General features: G+C 33.9%; 1 protein-coding gene across 2 annotated transcripts; it reads left to right on the top strand.

Moving 5' to 3' along the window:
• Positions 1-4,833: 4,833 nt before the first annotated feature.
• On the top strand, positions 4,834-7,162 carry LOC139874746 (F-box protein At5g07670-like). 2 transcript variants are annotated; one of them, XM_071862151.1, is made up of 2 exons: positions 4,834-6,165; positions 6,674-7,162. In XM_071862151.1, the coding sequence occupies exons 1-2, from the start codon at positions 5,066-5,068 to the stop codon at positions 6,936-6,938; spliced, it is 1,365 nt and encodes a 454-aa protein (XP_071718252.1). In that variant the 5' UTR covers positions 4,834-5,065; the 3' UTR covers positions 6,939-7,162. The 2 variants fall into 2 exon arrangements, with proteins under 2 accessions (XP_071718252.1, XP_071718257.1); XM_071862156.1 differs by having other exon boundaries at positions 6,646-6,715.
• Positions 7,163-10,104: the final 2,942 nt, after the last annotated feature.

Here is a 10,104-nt window from a genome sequence, read left to right as displayed (position 1 = left end):
AACAATGTCTAAAATTGATATGTCTTACTTCGTACAATAACCGATGGTTATAGTAGATATGGTTATGTTTTAATTGCTGAAACATAAACATGAAGTTTTTGAAATGTTCAAAAGTCTTTCAAAATGAAGTAAAGAGTCAGCTTGGAAATATCATTAAATCACTTCACTCTGATGGATGAAGTGAGTATATGAGTCAAGAGTTTTTGGACCACCTGTAGAATTGTGGGATTATCTTACAATTCACTCCAACTCACACACCATTACTCAATGGTGAGTCTGAATGGAGGAATCGAACTTTACTTGATATGGTTTAATCTATGATGAGTCTGACTATTCTACCATCGTCTTTTTGGGGTTATGCATTAGAGGCTGCTGCAGGCATACTCAATATGGTTCCAACCAAGAAGGTAGAAAAGACACCATATGAAGTATGGCATGGGAAGATTCCCAAGTTGTCTTATATGAAATAATGGGGTTATGAAGTGTATATGAAGCATGACACTTCAAACAAATTAAAACCCTGAAGTAATTAAATTTCACTTTATGGGATACCCATAGGAAACAATGGGTTACTACTTCTACTACGAAGCTGAAAACAAAGTGTTTTCTGCTCGGACTACTGAACTCTTAAAAAAAAGAGATCTTCTCTTATAAGAATTTAGTGGGAGTAAAGTAGATCTTGAAGAAATTCAAGAACCATAAAGTAACATACCTTCTATAAGCACTAATAATCCACACGTTAAATCTGAGTGCATTGTTGGTGAGTCAGAACGTGTTGCACCTGAACTTCATAGGTCTGGTAGAACTCCTCATCGGCATAATAGGTTTGATTATCTGATTAATTTAGATGAACCTCACCTAGAGGATTATGAACCCTCTAGCTACCGTGAGGCCATATAAGATCACGAATCTAAAAAATGGCGAGATACTATGAATGCAAATATGCAGTCCATGAAAGATAATCAAGTATGTGACTTGATTGATCTTCCACCCAATTGTAAGACAATGGGGTGTAAATGAGTCTTCAAAAAGAAGACTAGCATGGACGGTAAGGTAAACACTTCCAAAGCTCGATTTGTAGCAAAAGATTATGATGAAACTTTTCCACTGATCGCGAGCTTTATAAATTAGGATACTTATTGCCATAGCTACTTTTCATGATTATGAAGTATGGTAAATGGATATCATAATCGCTTTTCTAAATGGCGACCTAAGCGAGGACGTATATATGGTTCAGCCAAAGGATCTATATATCCTAAGCATCCTAATAAAGTATGAAAGCTTCTAAAATCCATTTATGGATTAAAGCAAGCATTCAGGAGCTAGAATCTTAAGTTTGATGAGAATATCAAAGAGTTTAGTTTTTTCTCAAAAACAAGATGAGCTCTGTGTTTACATTAAATCTAGTGGGAGCAAAGTAGTCTTCTCGATCTTGTATATTGATGACATACTATTTATTGGAAATAACATTTCAACTTGCAAGATATCAAGTCTTGGCTTGAAAATGTGTTTTCTATAAAGGATCTTGGAGAAGCTACTTATATACTTGGAATCATGATCTATAGAAATAGATTCAAATGACTTATTGGTTTGAATTAATGTACATATCTTATCTTGCAGAGGTTTAATATGCATTACTCCAACCTTGAAGAATTGCATGTGCAAAAGGGCATAACCTTGAACAGGTCTCAAAGTCTTATCACACAAGATGAGATAAGACGAACGAAATGTATCCCATATATTTCGACTATAGGATCCATTATATATGCCAGGTTATGCACTAAAATGATGTCTCGTTATTTTTGAGTTTGACGAGTCGTTATCAACAAAATCTATGTTAAGAACATTTGATTGTGGTTAAGAATATTCTTAAGTATTCGTAGAGTACTAAAGATATGTTCTTGGTTTATGGTGGTTTGGAAAAGGAGTCAAGTATTAAGTTTTATACATGATGCTAGTTCCCAAACTGATCGAGATGATTCTCGATCCCAGTCATGTTGTGTCTTTGTCATGATGGACGATCAGTTGACTGGAAGAGCTCTAAGAAGAGCACGGTTGAACAATCTACAACAAAAGCAGAATACATTGTTGTTTGAGAAGCTGCTCATGAAGCTGTCTGGATTAAGAAGTTTACTGTTGAACTCGAAGTAGTTCCCAACATCAAATCTTCTATGAAAATGTATTGTGATAGTTCTTCGTGTATTATACTTGCGAAAGAATCACATATACATTAATCCATCTGACACATTCTTCAAAAGTTTGACTACATTCATGAAGTCGTTGAGAGGAATGATATTAGTATTCTTAAGGTTCAACCAGATGATATCGTGGCTGAACCGTTCATGAAGCCCTTAATGCACAACCAGCATGATGATCATGCTAGTAGTATTGGACTTCGTTAAGCTACTAATCTTTTTCATTTGTAATTTAGTATTTGGATATATCTGGAACATTAAACAGTTTTATCTAAATGAATTGAGATACTCGGTATGGGCGTTTTCATTTATATTACTGTGTTCTATATTAGCATGTTTAATCCATGAATAATTGTTGATTATTCTAAATCTCCATAATCGGTCATGTTATGGGAGTAACATGAATTAAGATTATTATGAAATTTGGTTTTATTCACTGATGGTGAATAGTAAACTAGTTGAGGCCAAAATTCATATGTATTCATTGATAATGAATATTGGAATGACCCAATCATGAGATGTCACTACATGGATTGTCGTCAATAGTGAATCTCATAATAGTTATGTCTTTGTGTCCTTAGACCCGAGATGTATATGTTGGTTTTGATTGTATAACATATTATATTTTGATATGGTTAAACGCTATCCTGAACAAGGTAGTTATAAAGGCCATCATTGGGTATGATGTGAAGTACATGACAAACACATATAATCAAAATGGAATTTATTCCTCTACGTGAGAGTATGATACCGCTGGGCCCCTCGATGAAAGTGAATGGATATTTACACGGCCGTGTCCAAGCTATATTGATTGATGATCAAATCTAACTTGGTGATCGCATTCGAATTTTCTAAATCGAGAAACAGAATTAGTTGACAAATGAGAATGACTAGATCCATGTCTCATGTCAACTTGGTATCTGGCAATAAAGGGACATTAGACACTCAATCATTAAATCATTTTAAATAATAATGATAGTTCGTTTAGATGAAACAAACACTTGTATATTTTCGGGGGCATTGACGTGTTGCTAGACGCCAATATATGTCTGTATATTTTTCTAGATGTTATGTCATGCACAAGTGGGAGTTTGTTGGTTCAGTGTGCACGTCATAACACAAATCTATACTACCGATTATGTACAGGCCTATGGGGTCACACACTTTAGCATTTAGACACCAGTTATTATATATTGTTGATATATAATTTTTAACCTACAATTTGAAAAGCATGATTTAATTAAATAAAATTTAATTAAATATAAAATTATTTAATGGTTTTATTATGATTAAAAGAATATTACTCCGTACTCCTTAATTGGTATGGAATAATTGTTTTGTTGACCTGCTCCACACAAAGTTCAAAGAAAGGGTGTTGGCCTCAAGTATATAAATATTATATATGCATTTATAATAAAAAAAAAAAATGAAAGTGGTCTTCTTTTCCTGTACTAGACAAAATATAATGAGGTGATATATATTTTAAGGGTTAACACCCTTTGTGACAGTTTTTAAGCTCCGCAAGAACAAAACAGAGAAACAAATTATTTTCATCTCTATTGTTGCTAATACAACCATCGTTTGTTTCATCTTTATTATTTACATAATCATCGTGATTATTCAATAATTCGTTAGTGTTGCTAGCGAGAGATTTACAAAAGAATAAAAGTACGATTTTGCTTTTGATCTTACTTTTCATTATTGAAACAATATACGATATTGTTTTCGGGTTATACGGACTAGCATCCGATTGGTGTTGCTCGACGTGCTGTGTGGATCAACCATAGAGATATTCATACACTTTGAATATATGTTTCTACCTAGACGTGGATAATTGTTTCTACCGTTCTTGCATCGCTCGCTAAAGGTATATCTAAACTACTCTTTGTGAATTTATTACTTGACAATTATTAGTGGTGTAATTGGATCTTGTTGGGATTGTTAATCGTGTGAATGTTTTACTTGAAAGTTTATAATAAAATAAATGATGTTTATTTTAAAGTTAATAAAAGATGTTTATTTTCATGTTCCGCTGCGTTTATAAAATTTAAATGTACACACGATTTTCCATCATTTTATGTGATTACTGTATCGGCAATACTAGGGTTTAATAGCACAAAAGACTATATTACCCTCACGTGACAGGCACGTGAGTATAGCCTAACGGATTAGATAGACAGATGTTTGCTGTTGGGATTAAAACGAAACTGAACTTTAACTTTAAGGGTGAGGATGAGAAAAAATTACTTTAGAGACGATGATGAAAAAAAGGCAAACTTTAGAGACGAAATACACAGTTATGTCGAGTATTAATAAAAAAAAGGTACTAATATATTCATCACCCTTTGTGCCTGACTGACCCGCACCTCACCTTTCTTTCTTTACTACAGTATTATTACGGAGTACTAAATAATAATTAATAATTAATAATTAATAATCGCAAAAATAAAGAGGAGAAACTTTGTGCGTCCCACGAATCTGATCCATTCACGAGACCACACAAACACGTAAATAATTATTTTGTTTTTATTATTTCACAATAAAAAATAAATAAAACTAAAAATAGTAGATATAACCTTAAATTTATGTGGAGAGAGAAAGCAAGACAAAAATATTCAGCTGGTGATGTATCACTACTTGGATGCTTCAAAATGACTTTTTGATTTATTTCTATTCATTCATAAAATAAAAATCACATTCATCTTGAAGCTTCAACAACAAAGGGGCAAATGCGGCAATAAAGTTTCGAAATTGGGGAAAAAGCCTTTTCATTTTCATTTTCAAACCCTAACCCTAATTTTCAGCAAATCGCCATTGAAGAATAGCTTATTCAGCTCGTTTGAATTCGTCTCAATAATGAGATTATCATAATGAGGTCTAGTTCTATTTCGAATTCGAATTCAAATTCAATCTCTCCCCGTTCTGAACCTGACGTAACCCTAACCCTAGATGCAAATTATATTTCCAATTCGGTGACTCCAGATTTCAGTTCTTTACTTTCAGATCAAATTTTGATATTTATACTATCTAATTTCAATAAATCGCAGTTAATTTCAAGTAGTTTAGTTTGTAAACGGTGGTTAAAGATTAGTAGTGGTTTAATAAAATCTTTGAAGTTATTAGATTGGGATTTTTTAGAATCTGGTAGGCTTTGTTATCGATTTCCTAATCTTATTGATGTTGATATTGTTCAAGCTTGCATAATATCCCCTCGAAATTCGGGTATTTGTTTGAGTAATAAATTTGTGTCTGTTCATGTGAATTCGTTTGTACCGGATACAGAGTTTATATGGAAACCCGATTTTTTGAGTGCTCGGGTGATCGATAGAGGGGTTCAAATTCTCGCTCGGGCGTGTTGTAATTTGCGAAAGCTTGTGCTTTTTGGGGCGACTAATGAGGGGCTGGATGCTATTGCAAATGAGTGTTTAGCTCTGCAGGAATTAGAGTTATGTTCCTGTACAGATTTTGATTTAAAAGGTCTTGCAGGTTTTAGGAATTTGCAGATTTTGAAAATTATTGGTTATGTTGATGGGTTGTATGATTCGGTGATTTCGGATATCGGGTTAACTATTTTAGCTCAAGGGTGTCCTAGATTATTGAAGCTTGAGCTTGTTGGTTGTGAAGGTAGTTATGATGGTATTAAAGCTATTGGTCAATGCTGTCAAATGTTGGAAGAATTGACTTTTTGTGACCATAGATTAGAAGGTGGGTGGCTTGCTGCATTATCGTATTGTACGAATTTGAAGACTTTAAAGTTTCAATCTTGCAAGTTTATTGATCCGAGTCCAGGTCCTGATGAGCATTTAGGTTCTTGTCCTACCCTTGAAGATTTGCATTTGGTGAGGTGTCAATTAAGAGATAAACAGGGGTTAGGTGCATTGTTTATTGTGTGTGAAGCTGTTCGAGAGTTGGTTTTTGAAGATTGTTGGGGATTAGATAACAACTCGTTCGGTGCTGCAAGTATTTGTAGGTATGTGTATGCCTTCTTTATTTATATATACTCCGTATTATTCAATTTGAGAAACTGCGTAATGGTGTTTAGTGTTTAGTAGTTACACATTTTGATAAACTAGAATATGCTTAACTTGGATGATGATTAAACGGGAATTTTGTAATACAGTAGATATATGTTTGTATTGGTGCAAGAATTTGAGTTGTTAAATCTTTCGTTTATGCAAAGACGGAGCTTTACAAGGGCAGGGAGGGGCCGTGGCCTGTGCAATAAAAATGAAACTCGTAGCCCTTTGAGTTACGAACGTTTGAGCTTTTGAATCAACTAAATCGGATTCCGTATGAAAGAGATATGATCAAAATGGCTAAGGCTCACAAAAACCTGCGAGAGATGTCACCATTTTGGTCATGTCTCCATCATATAGACTCGGATTTAGTTGATTTAAAGGCTGTCATGTTCTTTATCTAGAAAGATGTAATGGTATGTAACAAGTAATAGTGTCTTTTTTTTATTACATGGTTTATAGGAGAGTGATGTCTTTGTATTTGGAAGGCTGCTCGTTACTTACGATGGATGGATTCGAGCCAGTAGTTCTTTCATGGAAAGAGCTTAAAAGACTTAAAGTAGTTTCGTGTAACAACATAAAAGACAGTGCTATGACACCGGAATTAGCGACACTTTTTTCTGTTCTTAAAGAGTTAAAATGGCGCCCAGATTCCAAATCTATACTCTCGTCGGGCCTTGATGGTACCGGAGTATGGCAAAATGGTGGTAGAAGCTTCAAGATTTGATCTTTTTTGTTTCTTTTGTTAGCATGGTTACAACACAGTAACATGAGATTATACCTGTTCTAATTTTTCCTTGAAGAGTAGTCTTAGGACTTGGAGAACAAGTGTAGTAAGTCGGTATATGTTTCTAAATTCATTTTGTTACTAGTTTTTTTTTTTTTTTTTTCCACATATGAATCCTATAATGTTAACTCAGATATGTTTTTATGCCCAATGGTTCTGTACTTTTATTCCTTATAGGCGCCTCTGTTAGAATCTTAATAGGTAGAGTTGGTCAAGACAGATTCGAGACGTTGTTAGTTAAAATTTGAGTGTTCATATACCTTATAATCATGGTTACAAACGGTTGTTGCGGCGATTTAGTGACTAGCCCCGTAGCCCGTCCCTATTCGAAGATTCACGTATAATATGTCGGCTAACGGTTAAAAGTCAGTTTAAAGTCAGTTAGGACCTTAACCTTGATAGGTTCAGTCGGTCGAGACGAATTCGAGATCGATGTCGATCAACGTTGACTTTTGAATTTAAATATAAAAAGAGTTAATTATACAGTTGGTCCTTGTGGTTTACTCAAAATCTCACCGCTCGTCCCTATCCTTTAAAAGTTATACCGGTAGTCCCGGTTGTATTATAAATGATCATCGTTGGTTCAAATTCTAACCTCCGTAGGTCCGTTAAATGTTGGCATGTGTTGGTTGATGGGCTTATTTGTAAGCTAACATCTAATTAGTTGAATACAACCCTATAATAGTCCTCTGTATCTTCTATTACGTCTAAAAAAGTACCCTGACCCAACTTGTATCAAGTAGAGTATTATGAGGGTTTTTTTTTGTCCCACTTGTATCAAGTACAGTAGCATTATATCCAAATAGTCCCAACACACCTCTTCCCAAGCTTCATTAGTCGTGCAATGGAACAAAACATCAGCTTCAAGCGTTGATTCCAACTTCTTTTAATCAACTCCGATCGTTGCAATTAAACCCAACTGCAACGATCAAGAGGGTTAGATCTGCATTTCGACTTGTTAACATAACAGCAAAAAGAAACCAAATATAATGATGTTCAATTCACCTATGTAGTTGTCCCTATCTCGAGGGGAATGAGTGATCCCGAGTGGGAGATCCACATCTTTAAATTCATCACACTTTTTATATCTCAATTTCTCCATTTCCTCAATTGGCCATTAAATTAAATTGGATTGCGTCTTTGTGTCCAAAACTATCGTTCGTGAAATATTCTGTAAACATATCGAACGAGTCATTACTTTCATGTTCATTTGCCTGAAAAACTTAGGTTATTTGTAATTCTATATCTTTTTAAAATCATATGTATGGGATCCATATTTATCCACTTTCCACAATAAACGAAATCACTTTCAACTTCATGTGATATCACTTTCATCTTCACGATAAATGACATCTCTTTCAAGTTTCAACTACCTTTGATATATTCATCTTTAAACTAGTGATGCAGATGTTGGAGGTTTCCTTTTGAGTAGAAGGAGATTAGGTTATTATGGGTTTACTCACGTATGCTTTTAACTTTTAAGAATTGGAAACTGAATCTATTCAAAGTGAGTCGATATACAATATATGCGATTAACGGACCTAGTTAATAAAAGTTAGAATTGAACCAATGATGATCATTTATAAAACCACAGGGGTATAACTTTTAAAAGGTAGGGTTGATCTGCAGTGAGATTTTAGGTAAACCACATAGATCGACGATATAATTAACTCATATATTTAATATAAATATTTCAGACATATATATTTAAAAGTTAATATAGATGTTTCAAACATAAATACTTTAAAGATAATTCATTTTTCAAAAAAGATGACGTTGTTAGTTTAAATAATGTAAAAGTTTTTATAATGTTTCAGTGTTTTTATTAATTTATATTAAGGGATACTATGTAAGTAGCTGTTTTTCTCGGTCAATTATTATGTGGGTTTGGAATCTTTGTTTACAATAAAAAGGCTAGACAAAAAGTTCGTTTTTTACCGACGTTGACCGAGTTTGACACAACTTTTTCCGAGTTTGACCTGACATTTAAGCGTGGCCGATATATTAAACGTTTTTCTTCGAATCCGACGAACTAGCCACTAAACCGCCGCAACCGCCGTTTGTAACCATGATTATAAGGTATATGAACACTCAAATTTAACAAGTCTCTATCCCCATTAAAATGTACATGCCTTTGGTTAGGAATGTTCGAAGTTACAGGGGTATTGTTATTTCTTGTTGTAACAGTTATGTTCTGATTTATGTCTTCTATTGTTCTATTGTAGTTATATATATCTTTGCGTATTTATGTAGGTTGCTTCAAGTATTTCATCATTGAAAATCGCAATGGTAAGAGTATTGTGCCAATTGTTAAAAAACTATTTCGAAGTCTGCTTTATTCACAAAGGTAAGAGTTGTGTATCCATCGCATTTATTTGTTCAATATGTTAAATCACCTTATAATCGTTCATTATTTTTAAACGAGGAAATCTTTCTATGAACGAGCACATTGACTTCTCCATAGAAGGTAAAACTCCGGGTAATCAAGTCACCCGAGCGCGAGACTTGGTTTGCACATTATACGCACCCTCTAATCACACTCACTTTTTAAACAATTTGGCATAGCCATGAATTAAATCCGGATGGTGTGCTTCATTGAGCAACTCGGTGACTATTCAAGCAAGTCTGCGTGATATCGTTCATTCGTTCAACTGTAATTTATTTTTATAGTTTAAAGCACGTTTAATTTTGTGTGGTTAAAAGATGATGGTGTCATCAGCCGCTAAACATTTTTATTTTATTTTTATTTTTGGTCTTAAGAATCTAGAATCGATACAAGATGTAATTATACCGAGTGAAATGTGGTGTCGATGTGATATTGAATTGGTGTTGCTGTCTAACACGTCACACGTGTTTTCCGTGTGATCGTACGTGACCAAATTGATACCCTACTTTAGATAAAAGTGTATTAATTTCACAAGTTTCGAGTTACCATATGCTCCAAAACATAAATTTTGTTATGCGAAATTCTAAATAATTGAGTTCTGTTTTCGTTTGTGACAGAATCCAATAGCTATGTTTGTCTACTTGTGTACTTTTTCATGTTCATTCATCTCGAAATTTTAAATTTGTAAATAAAATTCAGTAAAGTGTGTGAACAAACATA

The sequence above is a fragment of the Rutidosis leptorrhynchoides genome, chromosome 1 (genome assembly GCF_046630445.1).
Source record: "Rutidosis leptorrhynchoides isolate AG116_Rl617_1_P2 chromosome 1, CSIRO_AGI_Rlap_v1, whole genome shotgun sequence".
Taxonomy (NCBI): domain Eukaryota; kingdom Viridiplantae; phylum Streptophyta; class Magnoliopsida; order Asterales; family Asteraceae; genus Rutidosis; species Rutidosis leptorrhynchoides.
This window is presented reverse-complemented; position numbering and strand designations above follow the sequence as displayed.

Coding starts and splice junctions, on each gene's coding strand:
- LOC139874746 (XM_071862151.1), top strand. CDS start 5,066: ATGAGGTCTAGTTCTATTTCGAATTCGAATTCAAATTCAATCTCTCCC. Junction 6,166..6,673: donor GGTGCTGCAAGTATTTGTAG/GTATGTGTATGC, acceptor CATGGTTTATAG/GAGAGTGATGTCTTTGTATT.